At 43.8% G+C, this 21,207-nt stretch overlaps 1 protein-coding gene across 1 annotated transcript in view; it reads left to right on the top strand.

Moving 5' to 3' along the window:
• LOC124605532 (surfeit locus protein 6 homolog) overlaps positions 1 to 21,207 on the top strand; it is a 73,645-nt gene that overhangs the window by 19,680 nt on the left and 32,758 nt on the right. The window contains exon 2 of the mRNA XM_047137279.1: positions 15,502 to 15,549. Within this exon, the coding sequence (XP_046993235.1) occupies positions 15,502 to 15,549 (48 nt within the window). The remainder of the gene's footprint in view (positions 1 to 15,501; positions 15,550 to 21,207) is intronic.

Genomic DNA, 21,207 nt, shown 5'->3' with positions numbered 1-21,207 from the left:
CGCAATGGCGGGAGAGCACCATCATTCCGGTACTTAAACCCGGTATAAACCCACTTGATGTGGATAGCTGTCGGCCCATCATCCTCACCAACGTTCTTTGCAAGCTGCTGGAATGTATGGTGTGTCGGCAGTTGGGTTGGGTTGTGGAGCCTCATGGCCTACTGACTCCATGACAGTGCGGCTTCTGCCAGGGTTGCTCTACCACTGATAATCTTGTGTCCCTCGAGTCTGCCATCCAAACAGCCTTTTCCAGATGCCAACACCTGGTTGCTGTCCTTCTTGATTTACGAAAAGCGTATGACTTGACCTGGCGACGTCATATCCTTGCCACATTATATGAGTGGGGTCTCCAAGGCCCGCTCCCGATTTTTATCCAAAACTTCCTGTCATGTAGTACTTTGTATGTCCAAGTTGGTGCCTCCCATAGTTCCCCCATATCCAGGAGAATGGAATCCTGTAGAGTTATGTATTGAATGTATCTCTATTTTTAGTGGCCATTAATGGTCTAGCAGCTGTAGGGCCGTCGGTCGCACCTTCTCTGTATGCAGACAACTTCTGCGTTTCACACTGCTCCACCAGTACTGGTGTTGCTGAGCAGTGCCTACAGGGAGCCATCTACTAGGTGCAGTCATGAGCTCTAGCCCATGGTTTCCTGTTTTGTGTCGCTTAGTCGTGTGCTATGCACTTCTGTCGGTGTCGCATCGTTATCCGGAACCAGAAATTTACCTTAATGGTGATCCACTCACTGTAGTGGAAACATATCAATTCTTAGGTCTGATTTTCAATGCCGGATTGACTTGGCTTTCTCACCTTCGTCACCTTAAGCAGAAGTGCTGTCAGCAGCTTAATGCCCTCCGGTGCCTGAGCAACTCCAACTGGTGTGCAGATAGCTCTACACTGCTGCAGCTCTACAGAGCCCTTGTTCAATCCTGCTTTGACTGTTGGAGTCTGATTTATGGTTCAGTGGGGCCCTAAGCGTTGCATTTACTCGACCCAGTGCACCACTGTGGTGTTTGCCTAGCGACAGGAGCTTTTATGACGAGTCCTGGTGACCAGCATCCTGGTGGAAGCTGGAGTTCCTGCATTGCAGTTTAGGCATGCACAACTGCTGGCCAGTTACGTTGCACATGTACATAATTCTCCTGTGCATCCGAATTATTGTCTCCTTTTCCCACCCAGACAGTTCATCTCCCACATTGGTGGCCCAGGTCAGGGCTTCCAATTGCAGTTCATGTCCAATCCCTTCTTTCCGAACTGGACTCCTTGCCTTTACCACCTATACTTGAGGTCCATTCATGTACACCTCCATTGGTATACACCTAGGCCACGGCTTCACGTGGACCTTTCACATGGCCCTAAGAACTCAGTTAACCTCGCGGCTCTCCACTGCCACTTCCCCTCGATTCTTGACATGTACCGAGGCCATGAAGTGGTTTACACCGATGGCTCGATGGCTAATGTTCACATCGGCTTCGCGTATGTCCATGGAAGACATATTGAACAGCATTCCTTGCCCGATGGCACCAGTGTTTTCACTGCCAAGCTATTGGCTATATCTCATGCTCTTGAGCAGATCCGTTCTCGCCCTGGGGAGTCGTTTCTTCTGTGTACTGACTCCTTGAGCAGCCTACAAGCTATCGACCAGTGCTACCCTCGTCATCCTCTGGTAGCGACCATCCAGGAGTCCATCTATTCCCTGGAATGGTTCAGTCATTCATTGGTGTTTGGCTGGACCCCAGGTCATGTTGGAATCCCAGGCAACGAACTAGCTGACAATCTGGCCAAACAGGCTACACGGAAACCACTTATGGAGATAGGCTTCTCTGCAACTGACTTGCATTCAGTACTAAGCTGAAAAGTTTTGCCACTTTGGGAGACAGAATGGCGCAACCTTAGTACGCACAACAAACTGTGTACCATTAAGGAGACTGCGAATGTGTGGAAGTCCTTCATGCGGGCCTCTCGCAGGGACTCTGTGGTTCTCTGTCAGCTCCGCATTGGCCACGCTTGGGTGACACACGGCTACCTCCTGCGCCATAATGACCCACCTGAGTGTCGGTGCGGTGCCCGGCTGACAGAGGCCCATATCTTGGTGAGCTGCCCTTGTTTGGCTGCCCTGCGATGGACTCTTCAGTTACCGGAATCGTTGCCATTAATTTTATCTGACAGCACCTCATTGGCTAATTTACTTTTACGTTTTATACGTGACAGTGGGTTTTATCATTCTATATAAGTTTTTGTGTATGTCCTTTGTCCCTTTGTGTTCTCCACTCTAATGCTTTTAGGCTGGATGTTTTAATGTGTTGCAGAGTGGCTGGCTTTTCGTTTTTATTCTTGTGGTCGGCCAGCCACGGTCATCTGCTATCTTGTTTTTATCCCTTCTACCTGTTTCTTGTTTCTGTGGTTTTCCTTTACTGTTTTGTCCATAGTAGTGTTGGTTGTCCTATCGTTCTTCTGATTCTTCCATTGTCCTATTATTGTGCTGTACGTCTCCTTTCTTTTCTTCTTTCCATTGTGTAACTATTTTACCAGGAACAAGGGACCGATGACCTCGCAGTTTGGTCCCCCCCCCCCCCCCCCCCTTCTTTAAACCAACCAACCATGGTTAGCTGCTTCGATATAATGGAGATACACCCTGGGGAGTTACATGAAGAATGGAAAATCTGGCTGTTGTGGAAGTGCAGAGTTACATGAGGAGAGACAGTGCCACATGGGAAAAAACTGCAATGTTTGTTCTAACCTTCAACACCCTGCCCTGTAATTACCTGAACTTATTCTTGCAGATAATATCCGTCTGAAGGTTCTACTGTTTGGTCCACATTCAGTGTGAGCTTCAAATGTCAAAAGGTATGGTCATACCACTATGTCATGTAACGGAAGGGCTGCATGTGGAAATGTGGAGGCTCAGTTTATGAACTGGGCAACTCTTGTATACTACTCCTGAAATGTATAAACGGCTGTGGGGATCATCCAGTATGGAGCTGGAAGTACAGGGTTTATAACAAGGAAAGATAAATTGAGGAGTTGAAAGTTGAGATGCATACCCTATGATGAAACTAAAAAAAAGCTTTCAATGCTATGCAGCCTCTGATGTCTGCTACCTATTTTGCATCAGCCCTCAAAAAGCCAGTTGCCAAGCATGTTGCCTCCACACAGACCCAGACCACAGATTCAAGTTAAAGTACATGTTCTTGTCACAGTACACATGGAGAAAAGCTACATTTGATCCTGAAGCCATTCAGAAGTCCTCAGTGGGGAGCTAAGCTCGACCACATACCACTGCACATCAGATGCCCACTAAGCTATCCTCTCTAGCCATACAGCCAACTCCTCTTGTAAGGAAGGAAAAACATTGCACAAAAAATAAATGGAAGAAAGTGGCAGCCAAACTATTGGACCAGTGAGCACTCTTCCTTTGTGGTAGTGTATTTACACTAAGGAATAGTGATATCTTCATGGAGGAACCGGAGAGCTGGATACCAACTAAAGGTCCCCGTGACCTCTCCAGTAAATCATCAACGCCAAGGGCAAGGACCATCGGTCACTCCCACAGGGACTTCTGTATTGCAGTGGAACATAAATGGATACCAATCGCATTTGGAAGAATTATAGTTCCTGGCCAAGGAGAAACAATTTTGTATCTGTTTAGAAGAAGCTCATTTTAAAGTCACCATGACATCTGAGTTAAGGAGCTTCCATTCCTACAGGAAGGGTGATCTTCCGCAAATGGGGCTAAGGGTGGGGTAGCTGTTTTAGTCAATGACAGATGCCATTGCTCTTGTGTCCCTGTTACCATGAACATACAAATAGTTGCAGTGGAATTAAAATTACTGTGTGTTCTTTACATCTTTCACATCTGTGCTCTTGTGGCACTCCCCCGCCCATTCCTCCTTAAGAGTGACAACATTGCACACAATGCACTGTGGGACTCAGCGACCACTTCCTCTGAGTGTCGAATTATTGAGCACCCATCCATTTAGAGTGTATCTGCCTGTCCTAGAGCTACAGTATAATTTTCAGCCATTGACCTTCATTCTTGCTACCCAGCTGTTGTAAACTCAGCTCAATTGGGAAGTGACCACAGATCTGCACTCCAGTGACATTTTTCTGGTATGGATACACCTGCTGACTCAGGCTGCAAAGATGGATGCTTCAGAAGGCAAACTGGTTGTGATATTGTTAGCAGGCCATCTTCAAACGACAGAATGTCAACAGGAGCTGGTGGACCATGTCACCTGAATGATCCAATGAGCTGCCGCCAATTCCATTCCCCAGACTAACAATCACCTCAGACAATGGCATGTCCCTTGGTAGAATGAAGAACGACACTTGCCAATCAAACTCAGATGTGCAGTTTTATGGCAGTTCAGACACCGTCCAACTCTAAAAAAATTTCGTGCCTTCACACTTTTGAGAGCAAGAGTGAGACAACTCCTATGCGAATAGAAGAATTCTGGAAAAGAATTTATAACTTCCATTAAGCAGTCCAGGTATTCAATAAAATGGATTTCAGGAAAGGGCAGTACACCTCCCCTTATGGCCTTGTTGAGAAATGGAGTCATTGTAGATGCACCTAAAGAAAAGCTGAACACATCCAGGAAAATTCCTAAACTTCATAAGTTCCATAAGACTGTGGAGATGAGGTAGCTTCACTACTTGTCCTGTAGTGAGGTGGTCACCAATCTTCCCTTCTCAGTGTGGGAACTGGAATCATTTCTGTCTGCAGCTAGAGACACTGCTCCACCAGATCAGATTCTTTATGTCATGCTGTGTCATCTGTGCCTTGGAGCCAAAGACAAACTCCTATCATGTTTCAACTAGATCTGCTTTGATGGACAGTACCCCATCACTTGGAAGGAAGCAGTATTAATTCCCTTTTGGAAACCAGGCAAGTATCGTGCCTGCCTAAAAAGTTACCTGTGGGACAACTTAATTCTGCTGGAGACTGTAATACAGGAGTCTCTCTCTCTTTTTTTTTTTATTATTTATTTTTTTTTATGCTGCAGCCATTTAGTTGGTATGTTTTTTGGTCGTGGAAGAGTTCACGACACCACTTGGAGATACAAGATCCTTTGCTAACTTCAAAAATGGGGACTATGCAGACACCTGCTGCCTCGTATTCAATCCCTTCTCGATGAGAGTTGCCTTTGCTATATTTGGTGATTCCCTGTTTGATGGCTTCGTTCAGGAGAATGTGGACCCCCAAGGTAGTGCATTCAGTATCATACTGTTTGCACTCACTACAAATGGCCTTGCTCCTGCAGCAAGAAGACCTTAAAAGTTCTTTGTGTGTGGATGACATTGCAATCTTCTATTCTTCTTCCAATCTTGTGACGGAGATGACAAGGCAACTTCAGCGGACCATAAGGAGACTGGAAACTTGGAATTTAGGTTCTCACATAGGAATACTATTTGTGTCAATTTTCACTATGTTTATCACAGTTTTCACCTTCTGGAGCCAAAGACTGGGGACACTGTTTTAAATTTTAAGGACAAGGTGTGCTTTTTGTACCCACTGCTTGACTTGAAATTAACCTGGCTCTTGCACCTGAAAGACCTCCAAACAAAGGGCTTAAAATCATTGTATATTTTGGAATGCCTTTGTGGAAAGGTGTGAGGAGCTGACAGGTCTTGCCTTGTGCAGTTTTATAGTTCATTTGTTACATCACAGTTTGATTATGGTGGCATGGTTTATGGATCTGCCCATATTTCATATCTCAAGATGTTAGATGCTGTCCAGCATGAAGCCATTCACATATCAAATGGAGTCTTTTGGACCAGTTCAATTCAGAATTTATATACAGAGGATGGTGAACCACCACTCGGCATTCACCACCACCTCCTGGTTTGACAGACTGTTACAATCTTTGTGATATTTTTTGTGGTGCTCCACCTCAGCTTTGAGAGGCTGTTCGGAAGTTGGCTTCATGTGACCAAGCCATTGGGGATACATACTATTGACTGTCTCATGGACCTGGCATTCCGGTCCAAGCTGATGGATGTGGCAGGCATGTGTGAGTGAGATGTGCTTGCTTGTGTGAATGAATGTGTGTATGAATGTGTGTACATTTCCTTTTCTGAAGAAGGCTTTGGCTGAAAGCTAAATCTGTAACTGTCTTTTCATTGTGCTTGTCTGCAACTCAACGCAACATCTTGACAGTAAGTAGCAATCTATCTTTCCCTTGTATTGTTGTATTACAACCTGGAATTTCCATTGTTGGATCGGAGCCAGTGCCTCGAAGATTTCTGCGGGCACCACGTATGGCACTTTGAACATCACCACCAATGAAGAATGTCCAGGTGGCCTACCAATGAAGACCACCAGGATGGTGGTGTTGGTGGCAGGCATCTGGGCACTAGTCTGCTAGTTAGTTGGTGCCAGGCATTAAACCAAGTTGTTGATAGATAGCTTTGCTTTTAAACATTCTGTGTACATATACACATGACCATGTTGGACCTCTGATTATATTTAGCCGTGGCTGCCACAAGTTGTCAACAGTTTAGCATTTCTTCATCCACAAGTTGAATGCAATATATTTATGTAAAGTGCACTTGTGTCAACTAATATTTTGCTTGCCTTTCCAGATTCCTACAGTGACAGATCCTTTGGTCACTTTCCACTCATTAATCATTAGCAGCGAGGATGTAACATTTGGTTCCTCAGAACATAACGGTTACCAGCTCAACAAATTTCCACTGTGATGACTTCAGAGACCCAAAGTGGTTTCAAGCCTGACACACTATGAGAAAACTTAACCCCCCCTCCCCTCCTTCCCCAGCAGCTCACAATTGTTTTGTGATACACTATGAAAAAACTTGTAACCCCGTGGCTCACAAGTGTTTTGTGAGTACTTGGTTAGCTACCACAGGGCCCCAACTTTTGGAGCATTACTTCCTTTGCATGCTACTATTCCTTTCCCTCTCTGCCTCTCCATTGAATGGTTTTCTTGATGCTGACCCTGCTTGGACCTGGTTTATGATCAGGCTTCGAGTTTCCACTTCTTGTGCATTCTACAACACATGTTCCCCCTTTGTTAGGTTTGGCATGCCACCAATTTTTAAAAATTCTCGAAAAATCATGCAGGGAAGGTCACCCACTGTGGTGTCTGCTCCACCTTTGTGCCTTTCCATCTGTGCACCCTTCCCTTTAATACGGTAATACACCCTGAACCCAGCACAGTAGTGATCCCATTGGGAGGGGGGGGGGGGGGGGTTTGTCAAGTACCTGCACAATGGTAGCTGCCTGATCACACAGTGATTGCATTGTTGGTGCCTGAGCTAAAACCTCCCCATTTATCCCAAGGAGTATGTGCCTGCCTTGACTGGGGCACAGGGACTTCGGGCAACGGATTATTTGCCAGGTAGCCGTTGCTGAGGCTGGGTGGCACTCATGGGGAGAGCCTCCATTTGGAGTGGGTGGCACCATGGCAGATCAGCTGCAAATGAAGCAGATCAAGTTATCTCCTGCTGGTGACCTTACGGCCCCAGCAGTCTCTATGATAGGACAGTCCTCTTTCAAAGGAGAGAGATATGACCATAAAATGTTCTCTCCCTGCTACGCTGTGGGAGGAACGTACAGCTAAGCAGCAAGCAGAGCAATACTCTCTGCAGTACTTGGTTAGTACAAGGACAGGTGGTGATTCTGTCTCGGCCATAAAGGGAGAACTTAGAAGACAAGTCTGGGAAAGTGGCAGCCATCTCTAAAATGAAAAGTGGATCAAGTTTGATCAAAATGGTATCCCCTGCCCAGACACGGGTACTGATCGCTTGTAACAAGCTGGGTGACATACCAGTGACTGTCACTCCCCACAAGAGACTAAATTTAATTCAGAGGATCATTTTCCACAGAGATCTGCAATTACAATCTGATGATGAGCTACTTGGCAACTTGGAGTGAAGGGATTGTACACATTTTCCGTGGTATATGTAGGGGGCCAAAAGACAGTGTGGTTGCCACCAGTGCCTTCATCTGGCTTTTGAGGGTGATTTATTGCCTGAGAAGGTCAAAGTGATGGTATACCAATGTGGTGTGAAACCATATGTTTCCTCCCCTGTGTGGTGCTTCAAGTGCTTGAAATTTAGCCACATGTCTTCCGTTTCAAAGCCCCATCTATATAGAGTGTGGACAAGTGCTGCATGTGAGTGCTCCCTGCGCGTCTGTGTCAACTGTGGAAAGCACCATTCTGTCTGCCCACTATATTGCTTGGTTTCCCAGAGAGAAAGAAATACCAGAATACAAGACTCAGTTACCGAGAGGCCAAGAAGGAGTATGAGCAGTTGCACCCACCATGTCAAACAGTGTCGTATGCTGCAGCTATGATGACATCGCCCCCTTCGGTGACGGTACTCCTGCCCATTACACCTCCTACAGTGGGTTCTGAGGGCTACTCAGTCATGCCTGCCTCCATGATGGTTGTGATGTCCCCTCTTGCTGCTTCCCCCACATCGACTTTGGGATCATGGCTTTCCGGCCACCAGGGACATTGGTCCTCACCTCCCAGCCAGAGACAAATCACTTTCCTTTGGCTTCTCTTGCGAGGAAGGGATCCCTTGGGACACTTTCTTCCAAGGTTTCCCTAGTCTACTACAACTGGACACCAGCCAGTGGTTGAAGAAGTTACAGACTGCTAGTTGCAGGGCTTGGCGATCATCATATTTACCTGAAACTGATTCAGAGAAGCCCTGGCAATCATCAAAATCCTCTAAGAAGAGGAAAGAGAAGAAAATGTCCTCCAAGAAGGGCATTCCATTGACCCCCTGACATTACCAGATCCCTCCTGATCCACTCCTGTGGCTGAGGTAGAGATTACAGCAGCCCCTGAGGCCCCAGTTCGCACCAAGCAATGGAACCTGGAGCCTATGTATATTGTTGCCATAATACCTCAACCAGTGACAGCAGGTGACCCTAAGGCATAACCTGCCCCCTTGGTCCCTTCGTGGCCTCACTGTACATCAACAACTTTACTCTCCAATGGGATTGTAGTGGATTTTTCCATCACCGGGCTGAAGTATGACATCTTTTAAGCATTTCACCTGCCTTCTGTATTGCCCTTTGGGAGAGCTGGTTTTCAGCTATGCAGACCCCAGCCCTTCGTGGATACTGGGGATATTATAAGAATCTTGCTGCCTATGACAGGGTGTTGGATAGAGTGTGCACATATGTTCTAGGCACTCTATGTAGCAGATTCATACTTCTTAATACACCTTTGGAGGCTGCAGCTGTTCAGTTAAGAGCATTTCAAGGTATTATAAATGCAATGTTTATCTCCCTCCCAATGGTGAATTGTCTCAGAACATACTGTTTGCATTGATTTCTCAGCCCCTCCACCTTTCCTAATCTTGGGCGATTTCAACGCCCAGAACTTTTTGAGGGGTGGAACCATGGCCATTGACATTGGTAAAGACCTCAAAAATTTACTGGCACAACTTGACTTTTGATTCTTGAGTACTGGTACCCCTACACACTTTAGTGTGGCACATGGACCTTCTCGACCATTGACCTTTCAATTTGCAGCCCTTGTCATCTTTCATCCATCCCCTGGAGGGTCCATGATGACCTGTGTGGTAGTGACAATTTCCTGGTATTTCTGTCCCTCCCTCAGTGTCGCTCCGCTGGATGTCTACCTCTTACTAAATGCCACCTGGAGCCATATAATGCTCCATCAGCGAGTGGAAATTTGTCAGTATCCTAGTCCACTGCCCTGATACAGCCCCAGTGCCAGATTGCATCCATAGCCAAAAGTTCAAGCACCTACCAGTGGACTGTCAGAGTCATATCTTAGCTATTCTTAAATGCCTCTGGAGCGAGGGTCAGTTCTCATCGCAATGACAAGAAAGCAGCATTGTCCCAGTACTAAAAGTTGGTAAGTACCCACTAGAGATGCACAGTTATCGCCCAGTAGGTCTCACCAATGTTCTCTGTATGTTGCTTGAATGCGTGGTGAGCTGGCAACTATGTTGCCTCCTTGAGGGTGGTTTTCGCCAACGTCTTTGCAGTACTGATAATCAGGTTTACTTCGAGTCTGCCATCTGAACAGCTTTTGCCTGGTGTCAACACCTTATAGCTGTCTTTGACATGCAAAAGGCTTATGACACCACATCTTTGTTACCTAACAGAAATAGGGTCTCCGGTGTCCACCCCTGATTTTCATAACTTCCTGTCGCACTCTACATTCCAGGTTCGTGTTGGTGCTTCCCATAGTTACTCTCATAGCCAAGAGAATGGAGTCCTGCAGGGCTCTGTATTAAGTGTCCCTCTCTTTCTGGTAGCCATCAATGGTCTAGTAGTAACTGTGGTCTCCCCAATATCACCCTCCTTGTATGCTGATGACTTTTGCATCTACTATTGCTCCTATAGTGTGGGTGTCGCTGAACGTCAACTGCAAGGCACCATACAAAAGGCGCTGGACTGTGCCCTCACCCATAGCTTTCGATTTTCCGCCACAAAGACTCACGTCACACTTCTGTCACTGTCGTACCACTCACACATTCAACCAGAACTTTCCCTTGATGAGACTTATTTGGTGGAGGCTTATCACTTTTTAGGATTGCTCTTCGATTCTCGGTCAACATGGGTTCCCCATATTCGCCAGCTTAAGTGAAAGTTCTGGCTGCACCATAATACATTTTGCTGCCTGAGTAACACCAGCTGGGATGCAGATTGCACTACTCTTTTGAAGCTTTACAAAGTCCTGACACCATCCCACCTCAATTTTTGGCATTACCCTCAGCATTGCAGAAACTGGATCCAATACACCACTGCGAGGTTTGCATTGTGACAGGAGCCCTTCAGACTAGCCCTGTGAATAACTTACTTGTGGAGGCTGAGGTCCCTCCTCTATGGATCAGGTGCCAACAGCAGCTTGTCAGTTATGCTACCCATGTTCGCAGCTCTCCTAAGCATCTGAACTACCATATCTTCCTTTCAAAGACGGTAATCCATCTCCCATATGACGGACTCGATCAGGGATTACAATCGCAATCCACATTCGGTCTCTCCTGTCTGAACTTCAGTTGTTACTCTTCCACCTCTCCTCTGGACACACTCCCATACACCTCCATGGTGCGTCCCTTGGGCACAGCTTTGTGTTGACCTATCACAAGGTCCGAAAGACTAGGTTCATCCCAAGGCCCTCCGCCGCCAATTTTGCTCCACCCTTGGTGCATCCCAGGGTTCAGTATTAGTCTTAACTGTTAGCTCGATGGTTGCTGGTCATGTAGGCTTTGCTTATACTCATTACAGATGGCTGTAGTGTTTCCACTACAGAGTTGGTAGCCATCTCTCGGGCTCTTGAACATATCTGTTCGTGCACTGGTGGGTCCTTTCTGCAATCTGTCTACTAGTGCTACCCTCGCCATCCCTCACAGTCATTCCTATCCAGGATTCCCTGTATGCCCTTGAACAGTGTGGACACTCGGTAACCTTTGTATGGACCACATTGGGATCTTGGGGAATGAACTCACTGATAACGTGGCCAAACTGGCCAGATGTAGGTGCCTAGAATATGGAATGGCTTGCTCTTACTTCATCAGACAAACTATGGGTGATAAAGGAGACTATGAATCTGTGCAGTCTCTTGCAAGGACTGTATTGTCCTTTTCCAGCTCCTCCCTGTGTTAGACTCCTAATCTCCCTAACTCACTACCCCTGGTGTTAGGAAATGATGCCCCTACAGCTGACTTAGTTTTAAGTTTTATTCATGAAGCAGACTTTTGCTACCCTCCTTGAGAGAGGACCACTTAATCTTCTTGGTCCATTGAGGGGTTGGCAGAACACTCTGTTGCCTCCTCTGCCTAGACCAGACTGCAACTGTCTCTGGGCTTGGTGGTCCAACCCAGTCCTCACCCTACCTGCTCTTTTACTCTTCTCCCCCTCCCTTCCTCTCCTCTTGTGTGGTCTGTTATATTTGCTAATCTTTTGTCTCTCTGTGCTTCTCTTGCCCTGTCTGTGTTGCTAGTTTTTCCAATGCAGTCTCGGAGTAGAGTACCTCTGGTAAGTGGCGGGGGCGGGGGTACATATGTCCCCTCATTACACTCTGCTTTCAAGGGCTTCCAGCTGCTCCCTAGATAGGACACCTTGCATGCTTTTCTTCCTCTTTCGCCCTTTCTTCTTTTTCTCACTTGTCTCAGCTTCACTCACATTAGGGTTTTCTTCTCCTGGGTTGTGTGTGGTAGGCTACATCCGATCTACCAGTCTTCAATAATTTTAAGTCAGTGTCACAGTTGTTTATGTGGATGGATCCCATCAAGGCAATGCCCTTGGTTGTTTAGTGGTTTTTCCTGTTTAGATTTTCTAAACAATTCGCAGGTTATGATGCAAAGTTATATGGCATTTTGATGGCCCAGGAGGCAATTCAGAGGCATCACAGCAAAAGATTTCTCACCTGTTATTATTCGCTCAGTGTGCTACAAGCCGTCCAGCATATGTACTTGCTAGACCAGTTGATTCAGGTTATTCATGACATATGTCAGCTAGACCAGTTGATTCAGGTTATTCATGACATATGTCAGCAATTCCAACACCAAGGCAAGGAGGTATCGGGGTACAGGGAAGCGACATAGCGAACAATGCAGCCAAAGAAGCATCTCGGGTTGCTGTTGTACATCAGTGTGCAGTCCTCTTGCCCACCATCTTCACATCTGACAGAAGGGCCATGTGCCACAGAGGGAGACTGAATGATTGGAGATAGTGGACAACAAACAGTAATCGCTCAAATCAACAATGTAGACATGGTGGGCTTCTTGCCAGCCCCAAAGGTGGAAGGAAGTGCTTCTCTCCACACTGCGCATAGGCCTTTAACACGTGGTTTCCTCCTTGGGCAGTATCCAACTAGTGAACTGTTGGGCCTCATCCCCCTAAAGTACTGGAGAGGAGATATGGACTTTAATGCGGTATAAACAGCTCTGCTTGTGGGCACAGCTGACTGTAGTGGTGCTGAGACCATGTTGTTGAGTGCCCCATATCCAAAACCATCTTACATTAGGGTTTTATTCCAGTCTTTCCTTATCCTTTGGAATTCGTGAGACAATAGCCTAGGTCCACATGCTATCCATTTGTCCTACTGCATGCCCTCTTACCTACATTTCACATTTGTCCTACTGCATGCCCTATCACCTACATTTCACTATCATAGCAGTCTTAATTACACCTCCCACTTCAGTCTGTTCAATGACCCATTTGTTTGTTTGCCTCTCTCTAGTAATTATCCCTGATGCTCATCTCTCCATTGCTCTCTTTTCAACCCTCAGTTGTTCAGTGGCTATTTATAAATAAAGCCCATGTCTTTATGCCACAAGTCAAAACTGCTAATACATACAGATGGTTAACTTTCCTTTTCAAGCATATTAGAAACTTAATTTTGCAATCTGATTTAGTTTATCAAAAACACTCCAAACCATTTTTAGAATTCCGTTTAATTATTTTTCTTTCCATGTCGCTATCATCAGTTGTCATAAATACAGAAATTCTTCAGACAGTTCTCTGACTTCTTTTAACATTCACACTATTTGCTTTTAAGTGTGTTGGTTACACATTATTTTAGTCTTATGTTAATTGATTTTTGAGCTTACTTCCAGATTTGCTTTTTATGCTCTTCCATTCATTGTCAAGTTTATCTACTTAAGAAACAAACATGTCATCAGGAAAACAAGTGTTAATTAGATATGTTCCTTAATACATCTTCCTTCTTTGTTTACCCAGTTTAAGAATCTGGGAACAACCTCTAGGACTGCTGCGGAATTTTTGTTGATATGTAATCTGCTTGCCAATCTCCTCTTTCAATTTTGAATTTTCCATCATATTGATGACTAAGTCTTCCATCATTCTGATGATTAAGTCTATTGGAAACTGTAGCTCTGACATATATATTCTTCAGTATTCTAATAGTTTGAATCGGTGCATTGCTTCTTAAGAGCTGTTAGAGTAGATTTTGTTGAAACTGAGCCAGTGGCTTTTTCAAAATCTGTCAATTCTATACAAAGAGGCAATCCATACTTGTTGCTCTGTTCTGTAATTTCATTTGTGAGTTCCAATTGGGCGATCATGATACATCCACTTCTGATGCCAAGTTTTTTCTGTGCTTTATGAAAATCCACTCCCTTAAGAGTTCCAAGTAGCCAACCATATTGCCAGACATTTTTCTTCTCGTATGGTGGATAAGCGAAAATAATTTTGTTGATGAGCTCCAGGACTTATCTGAATCCAGGGAAATATGGAACCTGACACAATAATCAAAAAGGGAAGTAAAGGCGTCTACTGTGAAATCCCCATGCATTCAGTTACCTTGTCTTTTCTCTGTTGGGGAGGGGAAAGGGGGAGAACATATGTCAGTAGGAAAATATCTGGAGGGATAGAATAACACTTAAACTCATTAAATTGATTTCCTCGGTATTTAGATATCCTATTCAACTTTCCATATGGATAAAAGTCCTGCCTCGTAAAATGTGGCAACATTTTAACGAGAAGGCTTGCTTGATTTTGGTGCAGGTGATCTCAGTGTGTGACTAATTTTTAGTATCCTTGCCTGATGATAACACATTGTCAGACAGCAGGTAGGTAAAATGGCTTGTGTGATTTATCCTACAAATGATGCACAATTGCACCCACATTATGTGATACATGCCTCAGGTGTCCAGCTGTGGTTAAGAAGGCAGCCACCTTTTTCCAGAAACCAGTGCAATATCAGCTCATCTGCCTTTTGTCACCACTTCATTAAAAAAGCATGCATCAGATTTTACGCATGGTTTTATGTTCAACTTATTCTTGAAGTTCTGTATTGTTTACTCATTGATGAACTGTAGCCTTCTATTAGGGTACCTTGTTGCATTTATAGACAGGAGGGCATTTTGATGTTTTACTGGTTATTGGATGTGCTGTTGGATGTTTGTGGTGTAAATTTCATTGTTATGTGGATCTAGAGCAGCTGTGTAAGTTGATAACAAGGATTGTTGTAGAGCTTATACTTAGTGTGTCTCGTCCACACTGCTCTTATGCCTGCATTTTATTGCTTTAAATTTTTGTGTTGTTTAAAATGGTTTGATTTATTCCTTCCACATAACTCTGGTCATTACTTAAGGGGTCTTTCCATGTCAAGTGACCTAAATTTAGATAAGCCCCCTAAGAAGCTCAAGTCCAAATGTGTCTTCTTGTAATGTAAATGGACTTTGTAATGTTTGTAATGACAGTGATGGCGATTCTGTCGCTGTACATACTGTTTGTCACCCTTCTTATACAGTCTTCAGTAAGCTCATCTGTGTTGTATTTTATTCAAAGCATGGGGGAGGGAGAGTTTTGATAGAATGAGACATCTGTAAATTCATATTCTTTCTTTGATGTATTGTATAATTTTTTGCAATATATTAGGTAGAAAATGGAAAATATAAGAGAGTTTATTTATTGTCAATATAACTCAAGCTTTCATTCAGAATGCTTGTTTCATATAGGTGCCTAGAGAACTTATTGTCCTTTCTTTTATGCATAAAGGAATTATTTGTTCATTTCAGAAGATGAAGGTGCAGAGAGGCCCACAGCTGCCCATCCTAAGAAAAAGAGTAAGTACTTTTATCTAGTATATCTTTAACAGTTGCCATCAGTCACATATGCTATTTATGCATTTAAAGGATGAGCTTTTCTCAGTGTTTAGCTAATTCTGGATAATGTATCGTACATCACTAATCAGAAATTAAGTAATATTAATGTGAATTCTGATATTTATTGGTAACTCAGAGTTTTGTAGTAGTATTTGTTGCCTTTTATTTACTTTATTATTGTGCCAGATGGAAAAAAACTCTCATTAGCACAGTGGTGGGTTCTTGGATTAACTTCTGGGGGAGGCATAGTTTATACAACAACACACACAAAATGTTAGATCACATTATTATAACCCAAACAAGATGAAATATTTCAACTTTGAAACAACTCATGTCCACAAAACAGTTTATGTATATTTGTTCTTCTCACAGAACACTAACTTGTCACTTTATACAGTACAGAATAATGGTGTCTTCACTCAAGGTACAATTGATTATAAACTTTGCTACATAGTTCTGTCTAATAAAACTCTCATGCTGCTGGCTCTGCAGTGAGACAATGATGTTGTCTTCGCCAATGATTGCAGAGTAGACTAAGATGCACTCCACTCTGATGCAAGTAGGTCTGCAGCAGCAGCAGCAGCAGGGTATGAAAACTTTTGAGGTCGTGTCTATACTCTTGTCTCTCATTCATCACTGTGTGTACTTGTGGTTTCGTTGTGGGGACCATCTTTGTCATGGTACCTTATTGTTCAGATAATGCCATCACATTCTTTCCCTCCCCCCTCCCCCTGCTCAAACCTCCACACCATCATGGTGTAGTGCTGCATCAGGTGACAGTTGCAGGGAGGGGTAGTGGGGTGGGGGAGACTCCTGAATGCAGATGTAGATAAGGAGACAGAGAGGGGAACGACAGCCAATGGCAGCTCCCTATCTGCGGCCAAAAAAAAAATGGGCACAGGTTGCACACCCACATCCAGTGACACGGATGCTTTGATCAAGTTGAAGCAATTGGAACTCCTTGGCCAGTGTGATGGCTGTCTGGGTGCAGCACCTCCATAGACAGTAGCTTAGTCTGCAGGACGGATGATGACAGCAGTGGCACAGTGTCAGTATCCATTGGCATCATGTTGAATGGTTGCTGGCCAAAAGACGTGGAGATGTCTGCTGTGCGAACCCCAGTGGCATGCTGGGTCTGTGGGTAAAAATTCTGCAACAGAATCACTGACATAAGAGCAGTGCAGCTGTTTTTGGTGACACCATTGCATTCCAGCAAAACCGTAAACGATGTAAAAAGAATGCGCCAAGACCTTTGTGATGCCACTGTGCTTCCAACTCTGTTTCTTGCCAAAATCTTTAAAGAAGACTTCATCCTGCAACTCAGACTTTGTCTGACCTAGCAGAACAAATTGATTCTGGATTTGGTGCAGAAGATGTAATGGTAATGACAGCCATGTAATAATTCTGCCGATGACTTCCCATCACATGGCAAGGAGAGGTAGGAGGAAAGAAAAGTCATGAGGCTTGTTTCCATGTATGGTAGGAACGGAGTTTCTCCATATGACTTTTGAATGTTCAAAAGAATCGTTTAGCTTTACCGATAGACTGAGGACGAAAAAAAGGAGCAGTTGTAACATGTTGTATGCCGTTGATGGTACAGAACTGTTGAAAATTGGCTGATGTTAATGGCAGTCTGTTGTCTGAGAAAAGGACCACGGAAGACCTTCAAGACAAAAAAATAGAAGACCAGGCCAATACCGGACTAGCACTAGTGGTGAATGTCATGGTAACAATAAAAGAAAATGTACCGTATGAATCTGCCAGGAACAACCATCGTGTGTTCCAGAATGGCTCCACAAAATCAATGTGGTTGAGTTGCCATTACCTAGACGAAAGTGACCTCACAAAAAAGCATTTTGGTGGAGCTGGTTGATGTTCCACACAAACATTATAATAAGAGGTTGTTTGCTCAATCTGGGCATCTACGCACAGCCAAGTTGCTTTGTGGGAACTACATGCCGTGACATAGGTGCAACAAGGACAAAACTTTGTGCTGGTGGGAGTGAGAAATCATAACTCGTGAATCGTCTACTTTGTATGCAACAGCAGAACACCTGTGTGTGATAATGTGAGAAATAGTGATGCTCCACTCAGGAAGAATTTAGTTTGAACTACAGAGCCACCCATGGCACACTTATTGCAAAACTATCTGAAGAGCTGGGTCAAAATTAGTTGGTGCAGCAACATGGCAAAAATTGAGAGGAAAATTTTGAAGAATTTCAAAACCCTGAATATTAACTTGATAATATGATTCCTCAGATGAATCAAATGCCATGTTGGTACCGATTGGTAACAGAGACAAGAGGTCAGCTTCAGAGTTGGGCAGTGGTCCTGTACAGCAACTCTGTTGATAATCAGACGTCATAGCCCAATATTGCAATTTTTGTGCTGTCTGTGGTGGGATGGGCTTAGAATGATTCAAAAAAGCTGTTAAAGGCTGATGATATATAATCGAATATAGCTTCTGACCCTGCAAATATTTGTGGAACTTGGTAACACCGTAGATAATGGTGAGTACCTCTTTTTCAAGTTGACTGTAATTGTACTGTTTTTTGTTGAGAGTCTTCAAGGCAAAAAGAATTGGCCTATCAGATGAACTAATTCAGTTGGAGAGCAAGGTCAGATTTGGTAAGATGCATTCACAGCTAACTCAGGAGGCATAGCTGGATCAAAATGAATCAGACAATGATGACTTAATAACATGTCCTCTAACTGCTGAAATGCATCCTGACATTCTTGAGACTATACAGAGGGAACACCATTCCAGTGCAGATGGTTCAGTGGTGCAGTGTGCAATGTTTGCAATGAACTTAATGTAATATTTATGCTTTCCAATGACAGCTTGGAGCTCATTAATGTTACGTGGTACCAGCACTTCATTACCACCTGAAAAGCGTTAATTAGCGGGATGAACACTCAGTGCATGTGTGACATGTCCGTAGTATTCAAGGTACGGTTTTCCTTGTTGCACTGTAAGCTACCCGCAAAGAACTTCAAGGAAGTAGTTCAAATTTGCAGTGTACAACTTGCGACAACAGTTCAGAAACAACACGTTCAGAAAGTAACCTCCGGTTGATTTAAAAAAATACACCAAGTTAAATAAAAATATTTTAATATATACATCTTACAACTACATCTTTGCACTATTTTTCTGCATAGTCTCCATAGTGATTGAGGCACTTATCGTATCTTTTCACAAGCTTTGAAATTCCTTCTGCATAAAAATCACCCGCTTGTGCCTGGAGCCAGCCTGTGACCGCATCTTTGAGCTCTTCGTCGTCATCAAACCGCTGTGACCCGAGCCATTTCTTCAAATGCATGAAGAGGTGATAATCACTTGGCGCCAGGTCTGGGCTGTAAGGTGGATGGTTGATAACGTCCCACTTGAAGGACTCTGCGAGCAGAGTGAGGACGGGCGTTATCGTGCAAAAAAACGATACCGGAAGTCAGCGTACCACGGCGTTTGTTCTGTATAGCCCGTCGTAACTTTTTTATTGTTTCACAGTACACGTCTTGATTAATGGTCGTACCACGTTCCATGAATTCAACCAACAACACCCCTTTGGCATCCCAAAACACCGTTGCCATCAGTTTTCTGGCAGAAAAATCTTGCGAGGCTTTTCTTGGTTTGGTAGGCGAATTTGAATGTGCCCACATCTTTGATTGTTCTTTTGTCTCAGGGTTCACGTACTTAATCCAGCTTTCGTCACCGGTCACGATTCTGTTTAACAATGGTTCTCCTTCGTCCTCATAACGTGACAGAAAGTCTAATGCAGAGGCCATTCTTTGAGTTTTGTGGTGGTCGGTAAGAATTTTGGGCACCCATCGTGCACAGAACTGGTAACCCAATCTTGCTGTCACTATCTCGTACAAGAGAGTCTTAGAAATCTGTGGAAAACCAGTAGACAACTCCGACATTGAGAAACATCGACTTTTGCATCAACTGTCTGAACGAGTTCGTCAGTCACCAATGATGGTCTACCACTCCTCTCTTCATCATGAACGTTTTCTCGTCCACTTTTAAATAAACGTACCCATTCACGGACAACTCCTTCACTCATAACTCTTGGTCCGTACACGGCACAAAGCTCACGATGAATAGCTGCTGCAGAATATCCTTTGGCTGTAAAAAACCTTATGACAGCACGCACTTCACATTTGGCGGGGTTTTCTATTGCAGCACACATTTCAAACTGCCACAAAAACTAAACTAGCGCAGGTACGATGTTCACTCGACCACGGCTTGATGCCGACTGACCTGTTGAGTGCGTGAACGCACAGATGGCGTCGCTACTCCCCCCACAACCCGCACTGTGACCAATCGGAGGTTACTTTCTGAACCGCCCTCGTAGTTTGTGCATGAGGGGAATTTTGCTGTTAATTGTTCCAGAAACAGTTAAAATAAATAGTAAAAGTACAAATCCAATGGTAATTAGTGGTGTTAAGAGAAAAAAGATTTAGATAAAATTATGTGGGGTGATTGGGAGTGCACGGCTTGCTATACCTTGTAAATATATTTCCCCCCCCCCCCCCCCCCCCCCCATTCGAACCACTATTATCAAATGGTATAATCCATGAATCATAATTAAGCCAGTTACGTACTACTGTTGTATAAGAAAGATATTACCTGGGATTAGTATCTGTACTATTTATTTCACTATTTCATGAACAATAGCTAAATTTCCACCTTTATTATAAATTACAAATGGTGCATGTGCCATAGTTTCTAATCCACTTAATGTACTACGTGTGGAAAAAGAAGCTTCTAATCCAACCGGTATTAAATCAGTAGAAATAAATTTAACATAACAATAATCTGGTGGATTGTGAAATTGAGATTTAGATAAAAATTGACGTAATTGCTTAGAATACCTTTGGGATGCAGATGTGATATAATGTTTACCATAAACATTACCTTGAGCATCTTTAACATCTTGCCACCTGTGTCCATAACCCCACACTTGAAATAGATGAGTATTAATAAAACGTATATCACCATTTTTAGTAGCCTCTATACTTTTCCATGTAAAAGTGTAATAATTGATCCATGCTGTCAGCACCACCATCAGTACCACTATTATTATTTCCAGAAGAACAAATTTGTGTAGAATGTTCTTCAGCCATTTCTACTCTGTTACCCGAAGTATCTTTACATGGTTGCTTATATTCTACCAGACCAGGCTGAGGATCTTCTTCAGCTTTCCATTTTAATCCAAAATGTTTATCTGTTTCCTCAACAGGTGGAGCATTTAATTCACCACTATCATATGCTTCTTAAATAATATCTCATGGTTCTTGTGGTTCATCACCTTAATTAGTAAACAGGTCGACCATGGTGTCAAGTACTTTATCTGCAATAGAATTCTCACAAACAACATCAGCAGTAGCATGAGTAGCAGATGTAGCTGATCTTGTAATATTAATTCTTCCTATTGCAGTCCACGAAGAACAAGTTGCACCTGTCTTTTTGTCTTTCCATGTTTTCGACTTGGGCATTATGTCCCCATTGTCACTGAAATACAACTGAACACCTGCTTCATATCTCCTTCCTTTTATACCCATATTTGTTTGGATAGCCTTGACTCGTCACTTGCCAACAGCAGCCCATGAACCCTCCCT

This window comes from Schistocerca americana, chromosome 3, assembly GCF_021461395.2.
Source record: "Schistocerca americana isolate TAMUIC-IGC-003095 chromosome 3, iqSchAmer2.1, whole genome shotgun sequence".
In the NCBI taxonomy this organism is placed as follows: Eukaryota; Metazoa; Arthropoda; class Insecta; order Orthoptera; family Acrididae; genus Schistocerca; species Schistocerca americana.
Note: the sequence above shows the minus strand (reverse complement) of the source record. Positions and strands in the feature narration are given on the sequence as shown.